The sequence below is a fragment of the Gavia stellata genome, chromosome 2 (assembly GCF_030936135.1).
Source record: "Gavia stellata isolate bGavSte3 chromosome 2, bGavSte3.hap2, whole genome shotgun sequence".
In the NCBI taxonomy this organism is placed as follows: Eukaryota; Metazoa; Chordata; class Aves; order Gaviiformes; family Gaviidae; genus Gavia; species Gavia stellata.
The window spans coordinates 65795439-65822048 of NC_082595.1; the positions used below are offsets into that span (position 1 = coordinate 65795439).

Genomic DNA, 26610 nt, shown 5'->3' on the forward strand with positions numbered 1-26610 from the left:
ATTTATTCTCCATCTCCTGGCAACCGTTGAACTTCAAAAGGAACCTGTAATTTCTCACTGAGACTGCATTTGAAACTAGCCACAAAACTCACATGGAACATTCATTCATTCAGAATGGTGGAAACCCATGACGAACAGTGTAACCCCGCATAACTTGGTTGATCCATGATGCTTGTGATTCGAGTCTGGCCATTGCAACTGCTGAGATCACAGAGTCTCTAGTTCATAGACACAGCGGCATGAGGTAACTCATTTTATTTTGCACAGGTTGCATATTTCCACAGGAAACATTCTCGCAAGATTGTTTGGAAAAAAGACGACAGTTTGTGCTTGGGGTATTTGGCTTCCCAGCTCTATGCCATGGTTTCTTTACCTGGCAACCTTCTGTCGTTAAATGTGTGCATGTTGATAACTTCTTCTGTTTTCACAATAACCGGGGCCTGTGGCTTGTGTTTTAATCGACGCTGACACTTCAGAGACATCCTTAGCTCCTCTACCATGGCACTACAGAAGGACCTCTACAGAGGGAAATAGAGGAAGAAGAAAAAAAATCTGTAAGAAATGTCTAGCTGCAATGTCTAGAAGCAGATTCACTCTATTGGCACAGTCTTGTCAGTCCTGTCAGTTTGCTTTGTCCCAGCCTGGAGCTCATAACAAATGGCTGTCTTTTAAATATGCATCACATAATAATTAAAATGACTTATCAAGCTGTGATGACTCAGTGAAAAAATCACCTTGTCTCTACAATTATTTATCTGGCAGCTACTGACTATGGATGCATATGATACATAAAAATATTTCAAACAGATGTTCTGTTAACATAGTTTACCCTTACAGGATAGCATCTGATGTTCTGTTAACAGAGTTTAGCCTTACAGGATAGCATCTGAATGTAACGTGTATATCAGGTATTCAGTAAAATCTCCTTGCCCATATCTCAAAACAATACATTTCATTTCTATGTGATTTAAGTAGCTGGTCCTCAACAAAACAACAAGCCTTAGGGTAGGATGTTTACCTAAATTAATGTTTAAATACTGTTAAAATGCAGACCCCTTACTGAAAACCAATATCTGCTCCATTATTTTTAAGATCTTCTGTATCTAAACACTTCTTCCACTACTGACTATCAATTATGGAGTATATATTTGCAAAAAATACTCAGTTTCATCAATCTTTATGAAGAGCATATTGTCAAAAACACAGTTTATTAACAAGTTTACATCAAAAGCTAGCTCCTTAAAGCTGTTTTTCCATTTTACAGTGCAAGAAACTTGAAAAGTAAAATAGAATTTCCCTTACTCCCTCAGTTTGACTGAATTCTCAACTGCTAATAGCGTGCTGAGCAATTAGCCTCTCCTCAGTGTGAGAACTAGAGTATGGGTGAAATATGGAAAGAAAAGGAGTCTCAGTTTTGGGGTCTGTGAATTAGCCACTTTTATCGTATACTTTAACTTAAATGTTTTCCAGCTAATGGAGAAATGCATTAACTAAATAACACATCCCAGAGCCTGAGATGTTATGACAAGCCTCTGACAATTGCTCTCACCCAAAGCAAATCTGAAGTATAATCCAGCCCTTTGCATTTTGCTCTCTTAATAACTAATCTCCCATCCAGGGAGAGGATCTGGAAAAAGAAAAAAATAAAAAAAGACAGAGCACCTGGAGTTACTGTAAACATCTCTTGATCATTGTTTGATTTTGTGTGATTAGTGGTAGCTCATCAGTCAATTGTCTAATTTATCTCCCAAATTAAGAACTCTGCTTTATTTGTAAACTGTTACATCTCCATTATTCATACAAACCTGGAGTTTGGAGATTAGATCCAGAAAATATTTAAGCACCTCAGCCTACCTAGGTCTTTGGGAGCCTAAGTTGAAACCATGTTTATCAAAATCTGCATTCAGTTTCCAACCTCCAGGGCTGAAGGCACTCTGAGCAGTAAGGCCCTCTGTTTTCCTCATTAAACTTTATAGATTTGTCGTTTGGCCATAGTTAGTAGAAATTCTGCTAAAGACATTGGTGCTTGGCTTTCCCGGATCCCATCCAAATTCACACTCAAGTTCTCCATGTATAAGGTCATCAATTCAGTGTGCTCTCAAAGGACTTAACAAATCAAGTTCCTCAAAAAAAGTGGCAACTGCTAAAGAAGGACACATGGAAGACATTACAACTTTCTTCTGTGCAGCCATTCATCAGCTGGAGCAGTAGAGCTCAATGTGACACGCATTTGAGAGTGTCAATTCAACAGTGTGTTCTGCTGGAGGAGATTTAAGATTCAGAGTCTCAGCAAAGGGCTGTAACCTACAGGCATTAGACCATTTCAAGGTAAAAACACTTGCAGTTTCCACCTACTGATCCTGTTCCACTTTGCACAGAAGCAGTTAACAGAGGCAGAGCAGGAGAGAGGGAGAGAGGGAGAGCGTGGGCTGTTCTGTAGATTAGGGATTATAGCACACAGTGGCAGAGGAAAGGCTTCAGTGGTAGTTCCTGTTTCAGTGACGACTTCAATATGTTTATGTAAAATTCTGTTTAGTGCAAAAGAGTGCAAACATGAGTTGTCTCAGTCATGGGTTAGAATAGAACCTGAATCCCCAAATCCTGATCAGATGTGCTCTTCTCTAATCCTTTTCATGAATAAGGGAATAGGCAGGTGGGAAGAAAAGAGTAATCTTACTCTGCCTGTGATACAACACAGCCAGGATTTCAAACATTCCTTTCTCCTGCTGAGTTGGAAATAAAGGTGTGACACCTACTCAACTTATGATAGAAAGTGTTTAGCCACCTACAGCTAAGAAAAGTTTAAGTTGTGAACCCAAAGGAGAGGAAGGTATATCTCTCTGGTGCAGAGTCAAGCACAAGTCCTTCAGAGGCCAAAGGTCAGGACAAAATTCATCATTTCTGGCTGGCTACATGGAGTGACTTCTGCAATGGACACTCATTAGCAATTCCTTTTAAAAATGTTCTGGTGCACTGGGTTGATGTCCAAGACAGAACTTATGGCTTTCATTGTGTGAATGAGGTGGCTAAAATTTCTAATTGAATGGTCTGATCTATAATATATCACATCTTCATACATAAGGTATCTTTGCTCAGCATTGTGTACAAAGCAGGAAACTATACCTCCTTATCCAGCCATACTTTGAGAGAAAATATTCAATTCTTTTAGACTTTCTCTTTTTTTAAGAAAGTGCTGTCGCTTAATGTCAGAACTGCAGTTATGATTATAAATCTGAAATTTTGAAAGGGCAAGATTTAATTTAATATTCCCTAATGGCTTACAGACTAAATTGCAGGCTTGCAGTTCTTGGCATTTTCACTACATGGGGAACCTAGCACATAACTTGGGAATTTCATGGGGAATCCATTAAGAAGTAAATGCTGCAACTCTCAGCATTACGCCATCTCCAGCCATTATATGGGTCTCATCTCTGGAATCAAAGACCTAACTGAAACATTCTGAGGAACAAAATCCTTCTAAATTTAAAAATGGTGCATTAGCACTTAACACTTTCAAGATTGTGTCCCTTGTCTTTTTTTGACAAAACATCTAACAGGAGTGCCATCTAACAGAGTAAATCCTTTTCAAGATGCATCAAGCCACCAAAATCTTTTACTAAAATCTGCACACGCTTACCAAAGGGTATAGAATTTTAGGTAATATCAGTAGGAACGGAATTACAATCATTAGCCAAGAGGTAAGAAGATACATGCACTTGATGCCAATATTCTGAAATATCCTGAAAATGAGATCTCAAGAAACTTGCTAACACATTTTATCTGAGAATTTTAACTGGATCTGAAAACGCATTAAATGAGAAATGTCGTCAAGACTGACAGTCTTAAAAAGACAGTTAACACATTTTTGAGATGGTTACTTTATCTAGAAAATTCTTCTATTCTGTGTTTTCAAATTATTTTGTATAAATTAAGTTCATGGGAACTTATCTGCATATATTGTATTAAAAATATAAATTATTTAATTTACCAAATTTTTTTATGTATGCTATGTATTTTAATATATCAGATGTCTGAAAAGAGTAAACAGTATTAGATCCCAGACAGTAACATTGTTTTGGTAACTGAGCAGTGAATAAGAGAAATATTACATCTCTTTTTTTTCCTTTTAAATTTCACTCACTCATGTATTTTAAAAAAAGATTTTTAATTCAAGGCTATGTAAAAGTTCATGACCTGGATCCTTATTCTTCTTGGGGTTCTACCTGAGAAATATAAGGAATAGTTTTCCCACATATTGCAAAATCATGATCAAAAAAGGTTTACAAAGGAATACTTTATGTTTGACCATTTTTTAAATAGAAAATCTTTTCTTGTCTCATTCCAATTCCGATCTGTGTACAGTCTCCATTTTCCATACAGTTAAACTTTGTGTTCTTTCACTGTTAGGATATAACTTTTGGAATAGTAAGACATGAAAAAAAGAAGCAGCTCTAGAATACTTTTTTGTCACAGATAAATGACATTTTCAGATATGTCTTTAGAAAATATTATCCAGTGTCTCAATCCTCATTTCAGCTGACTATTCAGATTGTTAGGGAAAAACAGTGAAATGTTTAGGGAACTTACAGGCTATATTTCAAAACTGTTGTCCATCATGAAATTGAGCACTTTTAGTAAATATTACAAGACTCTCCGCTTAATTCAAAGAAAATAACTTTTTGCCCCCGACTTACCTTCCACACTGCAGGCCTGCTACAAGAACATTAGTTATTATTGATTTTTCACCAACCCTTACAAAATCACAAGTTGAATGTTATCAGAAAGTAAATGCTGCCTTCAAGTCCTCTTAGATCTAATCAAATAGTAGAAGAGTTGAAAGAAGGCATAGGGTTCTCTAAACACTAGTGCAGTTAAGTGCAACTGTTTTGTTGCAGCAAAACAATCACTATAAAACATTAGAAAAAAGAGCTGCAATTCTAAGTGGGGAGTTCAAGTGTACAAAAGAAAATTTTAATCAGAGCTGTAGTTCTTAGCCTTTTAACACAAAGCAATTTTGAAAAAGGTCATCTCCTTAAGAAGAGTAAAGAATTGACTTTCATTTGCCACAGCTGACAGCTCACAAGTCATGTAGAATCGAGACAATAATTTTGTGAAGTGTTACCACTGTTTACAATCTATTTAGACAGCTTGTGTATGGCTTTACTGCCTGAGAAAAAAACATATCTTTGCATGTATGTATTAATATGAAAGCCAGACAATATTTAAACCATTTTCATTATATTGCTTTATAGGGATTTAGAAAGGTAATTAGAAATCATATTAGCATTTGTTAGACACATACTTATGAGACTATCACCATAGATTTTGCTTTTAACAGCCTAAAAAGAGTAACAGGAAGACAGGAATGGCATGCTTGCACCGCTCTTAACATTCTGATTTAAGTGAATAATATTCAATGTGTTTTAAATATAAAAATCTCCAATCGCTTGCTGTTTCATATTTTTTTCCCTCTTTCATGCAGTTAATATAAAGTTGACTGTCACCATTCAATAAAAAGCTTTAAGATTTACTCAGAAGTTCATTACTTCCAATCTTGTGTGCCAAATATTATTTGAAGCCTTGTTTAATTTTCTTAAAACAGTTACAGCAGTAATCCTGCATTGTCTTGTTATGCTATGGGTCAGTGTTCCAGCATCTAGTGGGATCAATCAAACTGTTTTTCATCTTCTTGAAGTTATCTGAGAATGAATGCACAGCGCTACCCTGACCCTCCCTCCTAATCAGTTTCTGCTTCCATACGCCACTCCTCCAGGGATTTTGAATGTGTATATGGAAAATCTGTCAGTCTTAAACTCCCTAGACAGAAACACGAATCCTAGCAAAATTTTGATTTAGGATCACAAAGAGATGAAAAATTAATGGAATGAAAATAACGTCAGAAAAAGAGAAATCATATTTCATTGTAGTTGAAGCATTACTATTTCAAAATAAGTTAAAGTGTACTTGTAATGATCAGATTTTTAAGTTGCTTAGTTATGTAACTAGTCTTAGACATGATTGTTGATCAAAGGTTATACACATTTATACGTATATACATATATATACTTAATATGGTTACATTAAAAATATTTTGCCACAGACTTTTCGGATGTAGTACATTTCTAGTCCATAGCAATTATAATGCATAAGTACACTGCAGACTAAGTTCACATCGATTAGTTGAAAATATCGCCAATAATATATTCTCAATTTCAGGCTAGCAATTTTTGGGTTTTTTGGTAGAAGTAGAACAAGCAGACATTTTAGGAAGTTATTATCAGGCCAAAATGTATGGGAGATTTCATTGCCTACTCAAATACAGACAATAATACCAAGCAAAATGAAAATTATAAATCCATAAATTAAGCTTTGCTTTCACCATAGTATCTACAAAGTCAAGACCAGTAGAGTTGTCCCTGACAGTTTGGTGAAGCACTAGGTGCTTCACCCTGTAACTGAATTGAATGCTCATTGTTTCAAGTTTTCTAGCTATTTTATGAAAATTATCCACAAGAATCTGATGGAACTGACCCTTCCTGTAACAAAACAACCCTGAAATAATCTTCCATGGGCTGAAGTGCTCACTGAGTTTTAGAGTTATAAGACGAACTTAGATGACATACATACAGGACCTCATTGCAGGACACTTCTTGCATAGATTGTTAGTGTCTCCCAGTGGGACAGTAAGATACCAGCTTGTCTTAAATGATCTGTTCAATGAATTATCAATTGGTATGCAAAAAACCACTTCAGTCACTCTCAAATTCTAAATTTTTTTCTTGACAAAACAAAACGCACTCTGGTGGATGAAATAGACTTCTGGTAAAGCAACTATGATTTAATTTAAAGTCTTCTGAAACTATTTAACCTGGTTTCCAGTCTGAGTGCAGCCTGACAGCTACATTAGTTCCTGTGGCTGATGGGGAACTCCTATCAGTGCAGAAAGTTTTTTCAAAGGCAGCTGTGTTTAGCTCTGCCAGCAGCCTTTCTGGCCATTGCACTGACCATGATGTTTTTCTGACTCACCTGTGGACCTAGGCTGGGGCAGATGGGATTGCACTTGTGTGGTTCCACTCTTTCCTCTCAGAGAAATCCCAGAGGATGGCATAGGGCAATTGCTCATCAGCCCCGAGGGCTCTCTCTCATGCAGGATTCCACAAGGTTTCATCCTGTCATCTCTCCTTTCAACATGTATATGAGGCCACTGAGGAGATAATGAAATAATTTGGGCTGTGGTGTCATGGGCACGCAGATGAGACACAGTCCTACTCTCATCAGACCAGGATGGCACAGTCATTTTGCGCTTCCAGTACCTGGCTGAAATAGAGGGTATAGCTAAATCCCAGGGAGATGGGATTGCTATGTTGGACAAGTAAAGGGAAGCATTCAGAAGATATCTACACTTATTATTCAGTTCCACCTCTTGTGAAAGAGGCTTACAGTCTCAGATTTCTCTAGGTTCCTAAGTTTGGTTCTCGGATTTCAAATTGGATCAGTGGTGGTAAGTATACTTTGTCACTTGTGTTTCAGTCAGTGGCAACAATTTCTGCTGGTGTGAAGCTTGCCACACCAGTCCAGGTCTTCTTCCAGAACATATTATTGCAGTAGAGTAATTGTCCCTGGACAATGGCTACAAATGACTGCCAGGCATTTAATAAGTGCTGACAACAATTCATAGTACTTCAGCCATGTAGCTGCCACTGAGCAAATACATAACAGAATATATGGCACTGCCTATCTGATTTAGAATGATATCCAATGCAACATTTTAATGGTTCTGTATGTTGCGATCACAGCTGTGCAGGGTGTTTCTCTGCCCTTCAGCAGAGATGATCCTGATTGCACTGAAATCAGCCACCTGAGATCTTACTCTCTCAGCCACTGGATGTGAAAGTTCATTCACCTGTCAAATCATTTTTGATCCTAGATCTAAATTCATTCTTTGTTTGTCCAAGGAAGGTCAGGTTTGTTGAACTTCAGACATGGTGAAAGGAAGCAATGATGATATGTAATTAATCTTTGGAGTATGAAACTATCTGGATTAAAATATGTAACACCATATAGTTTAATTTGAAAATAAATAGTCCATTTTACAGAGACATTTTAGAAAACAAATACAACCTCTCTTACCTGAGTTTAGCTGTCTCTAAACAGCTTTTTTAAAACTTTGCTGAGCTAAATTCCACTGTATATTATTCACTGTAAAAATTTATATTAGTTTTATAGTTCAGTGTGCTAGCATAAGCTTAACATAAAATTTGGCATGGCCTCAAATCATATTGAACAGGGAGACACTATTAGTATTAATTTAATGCCAACAGTTTCTACTGTTTTGGAAACACTATCTATTATAGTCATATTACACTACATAATATCAAAATGGTTAGCATCCGTTTCTCTATAATTACATGATTTCATCTGGCAGTCTAGTATATTTTCTCAATCTAAAAGGCAGCTGGGTGTGCTTGTTGCTTCTTTGCTGGCTTATACAAAAGTCAAAGTAATCTAAATCAGATGAACTAAACTGTGTTTGCTACTACACTTAGCTATAGTATAGCTGATTAATTCAAAATGCAAAGATGAATATTTATATATTAAAATATTTGTATACCTGACATGTTAAAGCAATATTTAGGGGAAGACAATGAAAAATTATTAGAAAGACATGAATGTTCTATAATTTGACATTTTTTTCCTTGAGAATGAAGAAAATGTTTTTTTTCAGAGGAGCCAATAATTATATAATGTGAATGTTTCTCCTTTCTACTGATGAGTGAAAGTGAACTACACTTGCTATAAAATAAATGACATGTACGGGTTTCCAAAAATTTTTCATACAACTTTAAATTCTTATCAAACATAAGATATTCCACAACTCAGACCTGTAATTTAAGCCCTGATCTTCAAGTGAATATCTACGGAGCAATAGTGAGCCTCCTGAAATCATATTCCTACATTTGTACCTGTGCAATGGTCAGCTTTACATACATTTCTAATCTTTGTGTTCTTTGTTTCTTGAATGATACAAATTAAGATATTAAAAATACCTCAGAAGCAAGGTCCATTACCAAATAGATATTGGTTGAGATGCAATCAAAAATCAAAAAAAGAGATCTTGGTTTTAATGTTTTATTGTTTGCAAATGATTTTTAAAATGCCACAGTCAGTCAAATTGCTTTTTTCCACTTTTTCCATTTTTGTCTTTTTATATCTTTTTTTTCTGTGAAAGGTGGGGGGGGTTGTCGGTTTGATTTTTTTATTTTGGGTTTTGGTTTGTTCTGTTGATTTTTCTAACAGTTCCTTTCATTAGAAAATATCCTCTAATTTGTACTTAGGTGGTTTCCAAGAGGGCATTTAATTATAATTAATACCTCAACTTCAAGTAATTTTTTCACTTACACATACACAAATTAGCCATACAAGTCTATACATCCACATACAGTGCTCAAAGGAGTACAGGATGATAGAAGTTCCAAATTTTCCAACTGCATATCTGCAGAATGCAATGAGCTAAAGTTGGAAGAACATTTCCTTTTATGAGCTGTCACAGCTGCTGCTGCTTTTCCCAGCCAACATTAAAAATTCTGAGGTTACTCCATTATAAAATGTGACATGACAATACAAACTACATCACTGACTGTACGTTGTATAAAAGTTACTTGGGATATAAATCCCAAAGCTTTTACTTTGATTTACCAAGAATGCCTACATTCTTTTGTTTACTATAGCCTGAGGAACAGCCTTTTCAACTTTAAAATCTTTTGAACTTGCCTCCCCCTGGAAAGGAAAAAAAAAAATATCACTAGGCTGGGATTTACTTTGGGGTTGTTCCAAAACTATTATAAACTACTGTCCCAAATATCAAAGGCTTTTGGTATTAAACTATTAGGATTATTCTCTGAATTCCAATAACACTGACATAACTGCATTTTTTGAGAAAATAATGAAAAATACTTTAATGAAAACTAATTCAGTAAAATTTGGAAAGAAACCCAAACCATAAAATACTCTGGTAAAGTAAGAAAGGATCCTAAAAACATTTTCATTTTTCATATGACGTTATTGTAGTAATTTTGTTTTGCATTGTTTTTAAGATAACAGTTAAACATGGAAATACTGACTTTCTACATATCCTGCTGACAAAGAAGCATCCACAATATTTCAGTACTTATTAACTTCTTCCTTTAAGACTATTTCGTATAGGATAAGCTACATATATGCACTTTGCTCACCTCAATTCTAAAAAGAAGCACTCTAAGACATAACAAATTAAATTTATCCTGGTGCAAACAGATTGTAGAAAGACTTTGGCAAACAAACTCATGTTATCGTTTACACTAACTTCATGTAAACAAATCAAGAACAGTTAAACCGTATTTGAGAGCACAATCAGGACATGGTGTCAACTGTATATGGTTACAGCACAACAGCTTTTTCAGCCTAGCAGCCCTTGGCCCCTCCTAGCCTCTTGGGAAGGGTGTGGGTCCACTACATTAATAAAACCAGGTTTCAAGATAACTTCTCAAGCCAATGCCAGCTTGTCCAAGGAAACCATGACCAGGATAGGTACACGGACAACCATTTGCAAGGGTGACAACAAGCAATATTCTATACATTCTTCACACTGCCTTCAGCAATACTGTGAATTTCATCCTAAAGTTTTCAGCAGTGCACACGTAGTTTCTACCACACAGCTGACATTTATGCTAATATCTAATCACTGTGTGAAGGTGATATCAAAATGGAAGTAATCTCAGCGAAGAGTTAAAAAAAAAAAAGGAAGGAAAGGTCAATAAATTCTCAAACTGAGAATCATCAATATATTATGTTAAATATTAATGGTCTTCAAGGTCAATGTTTTCCGTCACCCTTATGATAATAATATGAGCTGTACAAAACTAAATGTATGAAATGGACATAAACCCATAACACATTGAAGCACAGCAATAAAAAAAAAAGGACATAGTAATTGTTTTAAATGGCTTCTGTTTCTAACATTGCTTATTCACTGCCCTCTGAGTGCCTGTTAAAATCAGGGAACAGGTCATTCACCAGCAAAAGCAATTATAAAATGTAAATGACTGAGCATTTATTGTCAAGATTGACTAGATATAAAAGATCTGCTTCATAACATGTTTCCAAGCAGATGACGTAGTTAGATGTTTGTATTGTAAAAAATAGGAAAGAATACAAGCATTTAGCATTTTTTAGAAAGGTTGCAATTAAAAAATAGGTGAGCACTGTGACATAAATTCTATTAAAAAGTAACAATTAAATTTCCCTCTGAGAAATTAGGAGGCACCATCTTGTGGTTACTCTGCAGGAATGCAGTCAGGGCAGCCTCCAACCTGCCATCTCTTCCTACCCCTTCCCAATGTGTCAACTGGAATGTCAAAATTCTGCCATAGACAAGGACAATGCTTTGTCATTTCCAATACACCCTCTGAAAAAAAAATCAGTGAGACTATGTACTAGGTAGGACTAGAGGAGTTATTTAGCCCAAAATACACCCCAGGTTATCACATTACTCAAATGTGTGTTTGAGGTAGACTGTAAATTCAGAATTATTGGCAATTGTAGCAAAACCACACTTAATTTCTAATAAGTTTAAGATCAAATACTACCATAACCTAAAGTCCCTGCAGCTCAGTAAAGCTGCATGGATTTTTGAGCCAGCTAAGATCAGAAACTTCTATTCCTGTTATCCTTACATTATCAAAACCAAAACATGGTCTGTGCATTTTTGCAGAAGGTGTTTGAAATTTTTGTTAACAATTTATTCTGGGCAAGAGTCAACCAGTTTATTTTGTGCCATCTTCAAAGACATAGTTAGTCTTATATACAGGTCACAGTTCAGCATTGAGAATTTCTTGTTCAATAGAATCTGCATTTGTAAGTAAACCACTGTTTTGTATGTAACACATGTGTATATTCACAGCTACTTATGTCTACTTTGGGTCCAGTCCTGCTAACTGCTCATTCTTTGCACCTTGTGAGATAGACTATCCAGACTGATCTTTCTCAACTCAATTGTGTAGCTAAACAGTGAATTATTTACCATGGAAAGTTCAATTGTTTTTTGTCTTCCTGGGGAAATGTATGTAAAATATAAACCAGTATCAATTTGGTTATTGTTTTTATTGCCTTTATAATAAATTGTAAATAAATAACTATTTCAGAGAGGCTAATTTAACTGATGTTTAGGTTATGATTTGATTATACAATTCCAGAAATACTTTGTTGGTGTTATCGTTTCAGTACACTCTAAGATTTAATCTAGTATTTTGTATTATAGGAAGTCTATGACCAGATCTCCTCTAGTGAAACAAGCAGTTAAAGTACTCTGACATGTGTCTCATTTCACATTTTTTGAAGTGCTTAACCGTTCAAAATTAATGAAATGTACATCTGCTATTTTTTCACAAGCAGACCTAGTTCTGACCTGCTGATGGCTCAACGAGTTTTGAATGGCTGTAAATGATAGCAGAATTGAATCCATATATTGTTCTTTTCACATCCATCAGATCTGGATCTTCTAGAAAATACTTTGTAAATTAGGACACTCATTTTTCAAACAAACCAGCCATAGTAAGTGTCAGTGACTGACAGTCTAACTGTGATAACATCCAGACTTATCTTTGCTTTTGAAAGGTGTCAATGAAAGAGGAATTTATCCATGTCTAGAAAGTGTTGTGGTGGCATGCATTCATTTTTTTCCCAGAAAGACTACAGCTAGTGTCACATGTTTCCTTTGGACTTTTGAGCACATCAGGAGCATGGATATTTTGAACCACTTTGGTTACAAGATGCAACAGGTTTTTAGCAAATAACACAATTTTCTCTACTGCTTTTCTGAGCTCTATTCCTTTCTAGATTTCACTCCTCTAAGTAGGTTCAGACCAGCCAATGTCTCTGTTTACGTCTGAACTCCAGGAGGGGGTTGACATTGAAAATGCTAAAAAACTGTATCTAGATTATATATTTTAAATCTGCATTGCCTCCCCACTGGAAATGCAACTGTATATTTTTTATACTTCAAAAAGCAGACACACATGTTAATATGCCCATTTATATTTCAAGGATACTCCATGTATTCAGCAGCTGAAGGTGTCTGATTTCTTTTGTTTCTTTGGTTGTTAAAAATGACCTCTGATCTTCTTTGTCTCCAAATGTTGACAAGCAGAATACAAATGCCAGAATGATACTTTGATTCTAAAGGGATGAAACTAAATGTTACCAAAAATAGGTGCCTGCTCTATCTCTGTGGGATAGCCAAGGCAGCATTACTTGCATGGTTTACTCATCCCAGCAGAGGAGATGTAGAGACTGGAGACAGATGATTACTGCTTATCTCCCCTTTGACTGCTGCTACTCCCTCTTCTAGGCACAGGGTATCTATCTGCTACATTTGAAAAGGATGGAAGAAGACATTCACTGAAGGTCTGTGGGTGCTGGGAGAAAAGCGGGTGACGGGGTGCTGGGGTAGGCCATGTGTAGGGATGCTGGCATCATTTTCCTGTTAATTTAATTCCATAAGTAAAGTTCAGCTGAAATTTTGCTGGTCTCCTGACATCATGGTATGTGGGTGTTGTGGGGAGGGGAGGGAAGGGAAGAGATTGGCAGCAAGGAGGGAAGGGAAGAGAGAGACCTGACTCTTTCAACTGCTTCAGATTCAGTCCTAACTTTTAAAAATATCTCAGTACTTGATAGTATGACGAGACATTTCTGGTACAAGTACTGTTAAAAGGTCAGATACCTCCAGTTGTTGCTATCTCTATCCAACACTAACAAACAAAAATAAAAAAGAAGCAAATAAAAAACCCGAACACAAAACCATAGGCCTTAGAGAAACAAATTTAAAAGTTTCTCACTGCTTCCTCACACAACTTCCAACATGCTGTTATTGTCATGTGAGATATGCATTCACACCCTGCAAAATACTGAACTCATGTTATGGGATTATTATCAAAACAGTCTGAGTTTTCTAAGTGTCTGTTTGTTAAAAATCCAGAAAAGCTAAACCAAATTATACTGATGTCCATATGAAATCTATATCCACCTTAGGAATGGTTAAAAATTATTGAGACTTACATGGGTTACTTAAAGTAACTGGTATCTTTCTCCTCACAAATTCATTTCAGAAACATAACATTCCAATAGCATGTTAACAGAAAGGAATCAGCCTGTAGTATCATAAAGCAGAGGATCTAAATGGTCCTTTAACAACATAATAAAATGTGCCCATGTTCAAACTGTGTTTAGGACCTTGTAACCCCACACTGCATTTGTGGGTATTAGAAAAAAAACCCCTTTAACAATTTATAGCAGGATACTTACATACCAAAAAATTGCCTCAAAAGAAGTGAAAACAAATTGTAAATTTTCTAATAATTCAAGTTACAAAAATTCGCCAGTAGCATCTGGAAAAATACCAATATAAATATAGCTGTTGGATTTACTACTGATTTTATTAAATTAAATTTCTAAATAGAAATATAGAAATTGCCATAGGTCACAAGCTCCTCAAAAGGAGAAGAAGAAAAAAAGAAAAAGACCTAGTAAAATCCAACAATTTCTCTGAATTTTTAAAATTCAGAATTTCTCATAGCAATAAAATATATAGATAGAGTTTAGGTTTAAACATGGTCACAATTATATAGAAAGCTTTATTTATTTATTATGCAAAAATTATAATTCCAACTAAGAACGTCACAAGATATGACTAGTGTTGGCACATTTACAGCATTGTGGTTGTATAAATTGCAAGTACAGAACAGACTAACACTAGAATTTTCAAAACTGAGTCACTTTGAAATTACAGGACATCATATCAATAGTAAACGCATCAAAAAAACCCATGCTGATGTGATCTTTTCCAGATGCTACCAGGACAACTTTGCAAGTATAAACTTCTGTAAAGAACATTTCTATAGAGACATTTTTAGATTTTGACTTTGAGCTACAGACAGTTTGTCTTTTGAAAATCAGAATTATCTGTAGAAGATTAATTTGTTTCCCATTACAGTTTCGGATTTCTTCTTCATCCATAAAATTAACTGCAGTGAACTTCCAGGAGTAAAAAGCTGTCTTTTTTCAGGCTTGAATAAGAGGAGAAATAGTCACTTGTCCTGAAATCTGGCTACAATTAAACACATTGAAGACAAATTAAAAGCTGTAAATGTAAAACTTTGGGTACTTTGCTGTGTTCCTTTGTTATACAAGTACTATACAATAACAAATAGTATGCATCACCTACATTTCACTACCAAATGCTTAAAGTATTATTTAAATAGACCATAAATAGAAAATAAAATAGGAAAAGACAATATTTACCTTTTCCAACTGGGCATTTTTTTTTGATTTGTACAAAAACTCCCCCACTGCCACAAAGACAGAAAGCACCAATCCTGCTGCCAGCACGATGAAGATTCCTCCAATATTTTGAACTCCCAAAGCACTGGCCTCTTTACTTTCTTCCTCTGGGCAGCCATTGCCTCTCCACCATTTCTCTTTCATCATGTGGAGTTTGCCCTCCTCTTGCAGCTGAAGAATTGCTATAGTGATCTTGTCTCTGTATGGAGAACCTAAAGAGACCACAGGGAACATATATTGCATGGGGTACATTTTAAGGAAAGTTAGTTATTCCTGGTAAGAATAAAATGTAAGATAATGTCACAGGAAAAACTATATCCTCTACAAACATAACATTTATCGAAAAGCCATTTACATATTACCACAGTCACACTAGTCACATAAATAAAAACCCACATGCGCATACACATATAATATATATGCATAAATCTTGATCCAGATGGTGTTGGCTGTAAGCCAGACAACTTGATGCAACAAGTCCTACCACACTTAGTCCCATGGTCTCAAACATCTTCATGCTCAACTATTATATCCAGCCAGATAGTATTCATCTTTCAATATCCATCAGGCTTTTAATTATGCTGCAGTAGATTTAGTCTAATACACATAAATCTACATGCTGTTGCTTCATAGCTTGTTTACGCTAAAGTTAATCCAAGGTCTGATATGTAACGAACACTTGATACTATTACTTCATTAAAAGAAGAAACAACAATTTATACTTCAGGACATAGCCACAAAATCTCAATTAGATAGATTGTCAGGCACTTAAGATACCTTCCAAGCACACACTTATTTATTAACAGTACCAGGTAGATTCAGAAAGATAAGGTTAAGTGTGTTTGGGTAACAGGAATGTAAATTTTCATATTTTAATGTGTTTCTTTCTCATAATTCAGCATTTTAAAATGACATTATAATTTTGCAGCTTTTGAACATTTCAATATTTCAAGGGACAGTTCAAAGGGTGGTGTCATATCTTTGTATGTCATCTGCTCTCTTTTTCTTTACATAGTGAGTAAGGACTTTTCAATGAGTATTGTAAAATCTATATTAACTAATGAATAATGCCAATGGAGAAAGCTTTTCTTGCCTGAGTACTAGAGAGTAAATCACATCAGTTAGAAGTGTTTTCTATGTGAAGAATTGTGTAATGTTTAAGGAGAGAACAAAGCCATATTTTTTCTTCTCCTCCTTCAAAAAAAGGAACAAAAAACTTCATTACAGTCGTTAAGAAATCCCAAGAAAAAAAAAGAATAGATGAAAAGGCATGGCATCCCCTCTTTTATGTGATAGGAATGCAATTCTACAAAGAATACCTCCTCTTTTTCTTTCTGTCATAATAATGCTACTTACTAGCTATAATTTTTACAGTGTTTCCTTTGGCTGAGTAATAAAATGCATTTTCATTAACCTGATACCTTTTTAAGAAAAAATCCTTAGCATTCTTTAGAGGGATGCTGCCCATTTGACTATTTCATGTACTGCTATCGGCTGTGAAGGAGCTGAAGGAATGCATGGACAAGATATTTTATACTATTTACACTATTGGAAAACATATTTTTTGGAATTTCTTTCAATTTTTTTTTTTTTTTCCTTCAGTTTCTTCTTACATATCTCGAGCTTACCATGAGAATAAAGCCAATAGCAAAGGGTTGCTGTGCCAGCATGGAAGTAAAACATAGAAAGGACTATTAATTGCAAATACTCTGGGTTTTCCTTTATTCCAGAATAAAAGGTGGGAAAAGCTGGCCTCAATTTAAGTTGCAAGAACTTGTGCTTTATTATCTATGCTTAGAAAAGAATGATGTTCTGTTCTAGGAGCTAAACTATTTACACAGGACTATACCAGAAGCAGAAAGAAAGGAAACCAAACTCTTTTCTACTGTCTTGTGCATGCAGGGGCCTAAGTCACACCATTTCAGACCATCTTGATTATGCTGAAACTCTGCAAAACCCTGTACTTGACACATTTCTTCAGTCAAATGGAAGAAGGAAATTGATTAGTCCACTAGAGCCTGGGGAAGTGTAGTGCATACTATACTCTTTTGGGATATTTTTGGTGTTACACTGCCTATAAATACTTAATAACAACAACTTAAATAACATTAGATTCTGATAAATAATTTTGGACCTAGTTTAAGCCATCTTCTGACCTGACAGGCTGCTTTCTAATTAAACTGATTTGCATTTCATTTTCACACTTTCTGTTGGTCTAAATATAGGCAGTACCAACTATTCTTCATGTATTATTTATACATTCTAGGGACCAGATTTGTACACATAGAGTTCTAGTCCATTTGAAGGCCTTAAAAAATGAATTAGTTGAAGAATTCATAGGTAGAAACCATGCAGCATGGGCTAATCCTATCTACAATTAATTAAGTTTATGAGGATTGAGTTAGAAGCATGCAGTTAACAGTGATTCAGTTCAATGGCATTTGTATCACTTACTGTTGGTGATTTGCAAAATTTTGCACAAATAGTTGTGGAGTGAACAGATTACAGGGCATTTCTAATGCAATACTTGTATTTGTTATACCTTATTACCTTGTCTTAAAAATAGTAATCTCACAAGTAAAGATCAATGTGGGATGACCAGCATTGCATACTGCTGCTGTGAAATTAAGCATATAAATTTTATACCCATGAAAAAGATAGCATTCAATGCTGTAGTTCTATTCTATTTCTGAATGACTTATAATGTTCTAAATTCATTGATTCATATTTTGCAACAAATAATGAGTACATCTAATAATCTGATATTCGAAAACAAGTTATTTTTAATGGTGTTTATACTGATACAAATAGTTATTAAGAGAACAAAAGAAGCATAGCAATGATATTATTTCCTAAGGTTTTATTTGCTCCTAGGTTTTTTTCTGATACAGGCTGGATTGCAAGTCCCAGCAATGGAAAATCCACCCAGAAGCACCTGAAGTGGCTAAAAGTATTATGGTCCGATCTGTGGATGATAAAGTCAGCATACAAAAAGAAGAGAAAATAAATAGAGAATATGGATAGGGCTTCCAGATTACACTCTGGATGTTAAAAATATTTTCCTTGCAGAAATGAAAAATTTCATCAAGTAAATGTAAAAGATTTTTGACATTTATTGGTAATTTTCCCTGTCACTCCTGTCACATGACTGTTAGATGAATCAAGCCATTCCGTGAGATGTTGCAAGAAGGCCATGTCCTGTTTTTTACATTTTTTAAAATCAGAAGTATTTCATTTAAGAGAATTTACTGTTCAAGAGAAAAAAATAAAATAAACCCAGAAACTTTAAGAATTCCAGACAATGTATATGAATGCATTTGCAAAATAAATACACTATGAATAAGACTAAAGTAATACAGCAGAAGCTTTATTCTGCCATGTGGAAAAAAGTGAACTTCACATCTCAACCTTCAATAAAAAGATAAGCAGTTGAAAAAAATCTTACCAGTCTGTGCATGGGGGGAAGACTGGGAGGGGACAGGCACAGAGATATTTAAAACTGCATCCCACAGTCAGGGAAAGAGAGTATGTAAGTATATAATCTTCCGTTGAGTGCAGAGAAAGGGAGAAGTCCAGTGAAGAAATATCTGACTTTTTCTTCCCTCTCTTTTCCTGATTCCTACTGCTTTTGTTTCTCTATCAACTGATGAGCTATTCCCAGGACAAGCTGGGACTGGAGGGCTTACAGAATGTAATCTATGCAATATTTGCTGATCCCACTGTAGGTGCTCTTTGCAGGAATGAGAATTTCTGCCAGAAGAATTTTAAGACTTTCTGTTATAGATTATAGAGACCTTAGTGCCTTCCTACGATCAACAAACTCAATAAGGGATGTAATAATTTCTATTTGCAGTTACCTGCTTATGAAAATTTAAAATAAAAATGAAAATTTGCATCAAATTCTATTGTCTAAAGCATCTGTACAAAACTAAGATAACAAAGTCTCAGAAATACTGCAGAAGTTATACATAGATAAGTTTTCTGCCCTGAAGTCTCAGTATATAAAGATTTATGCACATAACGATATGTTTAGTCATAAATTATGAACACATAAGCTTTATATATTGAGACCACTGTATACAGACTAGTATGCTGCTGATTTGGCTGGTCTTGAAAATGCTTCCTACTAGATTACAATTTAGTAAAATCTGCTTTGTTATTCTTTGTCTGTTTTACTCATTCTATCAAATACAAAAGGAGTTGGAGCATACATAACACATCTCTTAAAATACCTCCAGGGATGGTGACTCAACCACCCCCCTGGCAGCCTGTACCAGTGCTTGATAACCCTTTTGATGAAGAAATTTTTCCTAATATCCAATCTAAACCTCCCCTGGTGCAACTTTAGGCCATTTCTTCTTGTCCTATTGCTTGTTACTTGGGAAAAGAGACCAACCCCTCCTCTCTACAACCTCCTTTCAGGTAGTTGTAGAGAGCGATAAGGTCTCCCCTCAGTGTTCTTTTCTCCAGACTGAACAACCCCAGTTCTCTCAGCCACTCCTCATAAGACTTGTGTTGCAGACCCTTCACCAGGTTCGTTGCCCTTCTCTGGACACACTCCAGCACCTCAATATCTTTCTTGTAGGGAGGGGCCCAAAACTGAAAACAGTGTTTGAGGTGCGAATACTTGAAAGAAGAGGGATTCTGACAGTTCCGATTCCCTGGCTCCAATTTCGAAATCACCTCATTTTTACATAAGAAAAGATCACTGAGGACTCTTTTCAGGTAATGGAGTAATGCTATTGCCATGGCTGGGGATCTGATAGAGTAAAATTCTTTGCAATCATAGGAAGTGTGCAACACCCCATAGATCAGATTTGATCAGATCCCCCCTGAGCTGCCTTCTGTTCTTCAGGTTGAACAGTCCCAGCTCTGACAGCCTCTCCTGTAACCTTCAGAAAGGCTGTGGTCAGTTTGCTTTCAGTTATTATATGTGCCTCAGAAGAAAGTTAAACTACAGGACATCGGGTGGAGGGTGATAGTTATTCAGTGAGCCTGGGCTGCTGGGCAATGAGGTCCCATTTCTAACAGGCATTGAAAAAGGAGCACTTAGCCAGGAAATGCAAGACAGACAAAATAAATAGCTGATGCTGCAGCTTCTTCAGATCAAGAATGCCTAAAACCATGCAAACACCATGTGCTGGGATGTAACACACTAGCTTGTTTCTAATTAGGGGTGACATACCAGGAAAGAGACATTTTACATTTGTAGGTGGGTCTTTGACAATGCAATACATGCATAACATCAACACTGAAGTTTTAATAATGTCTTTGCTTCAGTTACACCTGTTCAGTAAATTCCTACTAAAAACCACTTCTCTAAGGCAGAGTCTGCTTGCAACAGCTACTGGACATTAAGTGTTTTGGAAATTCTTTACCTTTATAAAGCTCAGTCTCTTAACATGCCTCTCAGATAGTGCTTCAATATGCTCATACTTCTGAGGTAACTATAAAAAACAGTTCTTTCATCAAATATGGCAGCTACACATACTTACATTTCAGCAAAAATAAATTAACTGCTCAAGCAGTTGAAATTCTCAAATTAGTTTCAATACGTGGTTTGACCTGCATAAAAATAAATAATTTGCACCTATTTTTGTTCATTATGTTCAACTAATGAAGACAAATGTATTAATTTGTTTTAGTTACAGAAGAATTGAAGCTCAGCACTTTTATGCATGTATAAGCGATTAATATTACAGTTCAAATTATATGAAGGATTATAGATTAAGTGCAGGCAAGCAGAAGAGAAAGGCCTCCTGTGTTGGTACATGGTTTCTTATTTATTCCTATAGAAACAGATCTGTTTAAATGTCTTATCTCCAAGGACTGGTTAAAAATGCTAGTATTATGTATGTCATTTGTATGGTCTGACAGTAATAAGTAGCTTCAAAAGAACTAGGGTGTCTTAACAATAAAACCGAATTATAGCTTAGAAATTATTTATTATTATTATTATTTTTTGTAGTGCTTTAGATTTTGAAAACTATAGACAGGGGACAATATTTATACTTTCAGTATTGAAGTTCAGAGTGCAAAAATTACAGTTTTCATTACACCTATTATGTGAAGTTACCCAAGAATATGTGATATATCTACATAAACACCTATGCACATCTTCTAAGTAGACAGAGTGCTGGTCTGCAAGGTGGAAATTTTTCTCCAGGAGCAGTAGTTTACAACAGGTAATAGACAAGGATAGCTCAGATATCCTCAGTGACCCACACAATATAAACAAAAACAGCTGCAGAGTCTGAAATCTCAACAATGATTAAATTGAAAGCCAGTGCTGACTGTTGGGTACTTTACAGAGGAGAACCAGGAATATATAATTTACCTGTTATTCCTTTCAGTTTTGGAACTGCCTGCTTCTTGAAAGGTTCCCGCATCATTCATACCTGTGGCTTTGTTGGTTTTACATAAATATATTTAAACATAGATATGTAAAAAGTATAGACCTTCTGTTTACCAGTCAGTGTCAGACACAACTGAGTTACTGCAAGAGTAGAAGCAAAGCAAGATCTCACTAACTATATCTGTGGAGCCTAGGATGTTCTTGTTCTTTTTCTTGTATTTCTTCAAATAAGTCAACATATGGTTCAAATTTTAGAAAACTGTGCAATATTTAAGAGAAGTAATGGAAACATTTAAAAAAAAACCTGCCTTGTTTCTCCTGGGAAAAAAGACTAAAATTATGTTTACCGCATTGATCACTGACTGCCAAATGTACAAATTCATTGAAAGGAACATGCCAGTCATGCTTAGTGCCAGCCATTGGGCTCAATGTTATTGTTTTCTAGTCTTGCCTGAGATTTAAGGAAAGTTTTTAAAACACGTCTCTTCAAAACATGTCACCTTTTCTGTTTGGTGGAGGTGTGAAAAAAGAATTATGTTAGGACATAGAAAGCAGCCCTAGCTACAGTAAGTGCTTAACTTCAGAGAGTAAGGAATGTTGATAAACTCCAGTTAATTTTGAAAGGATCCTACGGACCTTTTCTTTTATAAAAAAGGTATTTAATACATGCTAGTGTTTTCATTTCTTATGGCCCTCTTGCTACCATAATGTTCTTTGATTCTTAGCCTAGACCTCCAGGAGAAAAGACAAAAAGAAGAAAAAACTGAAGAAGCACCAATGTGAAGGGGGATGAAAACTGTACTGTTCAAGTTCTGCAAAGTTTGATCAGGAATGAATGTGAGGCATGGAAAAAAAAAAGTTTTTTAAATATGGAAAACTCACTTTGACAGCTCCCCCCCGCCCCACAACTACTCACTTCTGTTAAATTACAACTATTTTATTTCTGCCACTGAGAGACACATTGCAGCTTTTTGCAACTATTACAAAACAGGGAAGAATCTCAGGATTGTCTTCAGACTCAGTCTAACAGCTGGCTGTGCAGAAATCCCATTTCCTCTTCCACATCCCAGTTTGTTTGCTATCACTGCTTTCTTCATACTAGGACTAGTGCTTATCCAGACTCATTAGCAGCTATGCAATTAAACACGAAGTAAATTAATTTTATGAAAAAAGATGAACAGTATTCTGCCAGTTTAGGTCACTAAACCAGCTCATACAGCTGTCAGTTTTTTCAAAATGCAGCAGCCCTATGTCAGTTTAAAAACACAGTGAAACTTCAGCCTTATTTTCTTATTCAGGTATGTTATAGACAAAAATGTTATGTCTGGGGTTTTTTTGTTCTGGGTTTTTTGGTTTTGGGTTTTTTTTAAACAAGTGATCTCGTTGCTGGAATCCAATCAATAAATCTTTACTAGCATGTTGGTTCTAATAGAAGTAAATTAAAAATAGAGGAACAGACTGAAAATCTGTGTGTATTTGTGCACCTGTGTAGGAACAGCAAAGAGCACCACATAGAATGGAAGCATCAAGCATACTAAACACTCTTGTCAAATACTTCTTTAGGGAAAAAAGTCTGTCTTTTCCTGCAAATCTGTCCCCATAAAGCAGTTGGAAGGGCAAGAGAGAACTTCATCTTCTAACCAAGACGATGAAAACTCTATCAGAACTGGACATTGGAAAGAATTGAAATAATGTGATTGGCCTGATGACATTCCCTACACTAAAACATATTGGCAATACTGAAGTAAGGTGTAGGTACTCAGCGATTAAAATAAAACATTCTAAACCAAACCTTGCAGGGAGTCTTATAATCTTCTCTAAGAATAAAAGCAAAAAAAGAGAAAGAGAAAAAATAATTAGAGAAAAAGGAAAAGGGAAAAAAAAAAGAAAAAAGAAAGAGAAAGAGAAAAGGAAAATAAAAAGAAAAAAGAAAAAAGAAAAAATAAAAAGAAAAAAGAAAAATAAAAAGAAAAAGAAAAAGAAAAAGAAAAAGAAAAAGAAAAAGAAAAAGAAAAAGAAAAAGAAAAAGAAAAAGAAAAAGAAAAAGAAAAAGAAAAAGAAAAAGAAAAAGAAAGAAAAAGAAAAAGAAAAGAAAAGAAAAAAGAAAAAAGAAAAGACAAAGACAAAAGAAAAAGGAAAAGAAAAAGAAAAGAAAAAGAAAAAATAGAAAAAGAAAAGGAAAAGGAAAAGGAAAAGAAAGAAAAAAGAAAAAAGAAAAAGAAAAAGAGAAAGAAAAAGAAAAAGAAAAAGAAAAAGAAAAAGAAAAAGAAAAAGAAAAAGAAAAAGAAAAAGAAAAAGAAAAAGAAAAAGAAAAAAAAGAAAAAGAAAAAGAGAAAGAAAAAGAAAAAGAAAAGAGAAAGAAAAAGAAAAAGAAAAAGAAAAAGAAAAAGAAAAAGAAAAAGAAAAAGAAAAAGAAAGAAAAAGAAAAAAAGAAAAAAGAAAAGACAAAGACAAAAGAAAAAGGAAAAGAAAAAGAAAAAATAGGAAAAAAGGAAAAGGAAAAGGAAAAGGAAAAGGAAAAGGAAAAGGAAACAAGGAAAAGGAAAAGGAAAAGGAAAAGAAAGAAAAAAGAAAAAAGGAAAAGAAAAAGAAAAAAAGAAAAAGAAAAAGAAAAAGAAAAAGAAGAAGAAAAAGAAAAAGAAAAAGAAAAAGAAAAAGAAAAAGAGAACTGCATAAACAATGGCATCCAAGTACTAGAATAGAACAGAACAGAACACAATAGAATAGAGTATTTCAGTTGGAAAGGACCCACAACAATCACCTAGTCCAACTGCCTGACCTCTTCAAGGCTGACCAAAAGTTAAAGCATGTTATTAAGGGCATTGTCCAAATGCATCTTAAACACTGACAGGCTTGGGGCATCATCCACCTCTCTAGGAAGCCTGTTCCAGTGTTTGACCACCCTCTCGGTAAAGAAATGCTTCCTAATGTTGTCTGAACCTCCCCTGACACAGCTTTGAGCCATTCCCTCACATCCTATCACTGGATACCAGGGAGAAGAGACCAGCAGCTCCCTCTCCACTTCCCCTCCCCAGGAAGCTGTAGAGAGCAATGAGATCACTCCTCAGCCTCCTTTTCCCCAAACTATCCAAACCCAGTGCCCTCAGGCACTCCTCACAGGCCATGCCTTCTACTCCTTTCACCAGCTTTGTTGCCCTCCCCTGGACACATTCAAGTACCTTAACATCCTTCTTAAATTGTGGGGCACAGAATTCATCATTATGATACTCATCTGTATCATGATCCTGCTCCCTTCAGAAGAATCTACAACTGCAGGATAACCATACAACATTCTTATTCAGTCAGAGCTTAAACAATAGACTGCCCCATACTTTGGTGGGAGCTATAAAGTCTGACTATGGACAACTGTACCTTCAATTCTGAGATTTTTAAGTAATTTCTGGAAAACAAAGGCTTTCTATTCATACTTTATTCTCTGTTAAATTGGACTTCATTTTACCACAGTTATAGGTAGCACCTAGCGTAGGAAAAATTTCTAGCACCTCTATGTTCTAAATATGTAATAACATAATAAATTTCTTTACTAGAAAACATACAGGGCATTTGTTTAAAATATTAATTTGGATCTAGTACATGTTCTAAGTGTAGAAACTGCTTAACAAAAAAGTTAATTCAGATACGTAGCTGTAGAATTCGAGGCTTTGGTCTTTTAAAAGTTAGGCAAAACACAGGAGGCAACATCTTACACATCTGTATGATGATGAAGTGTTATTCTTACACTACAAGGTGTTTACCTCAATTCTATTTACTTTTTATCTTACAAACAAGCTCCAAAAGTAAACAAATTTTTAGATGATTACAAAACCAGGCTGCAAATCTCTGTCAGAAAAGCAGCAACACAGGAGGCTGAATGAATTCTAAGAGAGTTAAGGCTATTTTGAGATCCTCTTCATAATATCATTTTTCACTTTCTATTGCATATTTAGAAAATAAGTAATTTATTTATTCGTATTTTTACTACATTAAGTTTTAATCTTTGAAATTACAAGCATCTATTAAAAACTTTTGTTCTTAAGTAATTTGTATTCCCCACTGTGCCTTCATTTAAAATTTTGTATATTTGGAAACACACACTTAAATAAAAATGGCAGGTAATGAAATCTTTTGTAAAATACCTGCATTAAGAACACTGTCAGGTCAGTTGCAAACTTTCAATATCATAAAATAAAAAATTTTACTGTGAATGTGTTTTTGAGGTCACTCCCAAGAGACAGACTAGGTAATATAAATCAGCTGAACCCACACAGTGTTATTGGATACAACATAATAATTAAGTATTATACATTTGCTGATTAAACTGTTTAAATTCTATTTGAACCCAGCAGCCTATCACTGGGGTAGGAAGAACACTATTGTATTGCATTTATTAATGGCTTAGATGAATATAAATAATTCATGAAGTCATATTCCTAACGATGATACCTGAAACCCTTTTTTTCTGCAGTGAAATCTTTAATTTAAATGAGTGGAGTGTGAAATACTCTTTCTAGATTCTATGTCTGGTGGAATTCTATGAATACTACTGTCTTCAAAATGTGCTTACTCCAAACAACATTTTAATTACATGCTACACAGCTGACTGAAATTTAAAAAAAAAAAAAAAGTCAACCCCACTTTTGGGTCTGATTTGCCAAAAATAAAAAAAAAAAAAGATGAACTACATTGTGCAAAAGTATATAAATAAATTTCTTTGTTCAAGTGATCTGCACATGACATTAGTTGGCCAAATAGACCCTTTGGAAGTCATAGGTGAGTGGGCAAAATTTTGAGAATCTTTAAGAACAATGTACTGTGAAAAATATATTTTTCCTCCAAGAGATAAAAATGTTTGTAAACAAAGACATTTTATTTTATAGTTCATT

At 35.1% G+C, this 26610-nt stretch overlaps 1 protein-coding gene across 1 annotated transcript in view; it reads right to left on the minus strand.

The window, feature by feature from the left end:
• Nucleotides 1–353: 353 nt before the first annotated feature.
• GRIK2 (glutamate ionotropic receptor kainate type subunit 2) overlaps nt 354–26610 on the minus strand; it is a 430922-nt gene continuing 404665 nt past the window's right edge. The window contains exons 15-16 of the mRNA XM_059835498.1: nt 15334–15584; nt 354–518 (exon numbers count right to left, since the gene is read on the minus strand). Of these exons, the coding sequence (XP_059691481.1) occupies nt 354–518; nt 15334–15584 (416 nt within the window). The remainder of the gene's footprint in view (nt 519–15333; nt 15585–26610) is intronic.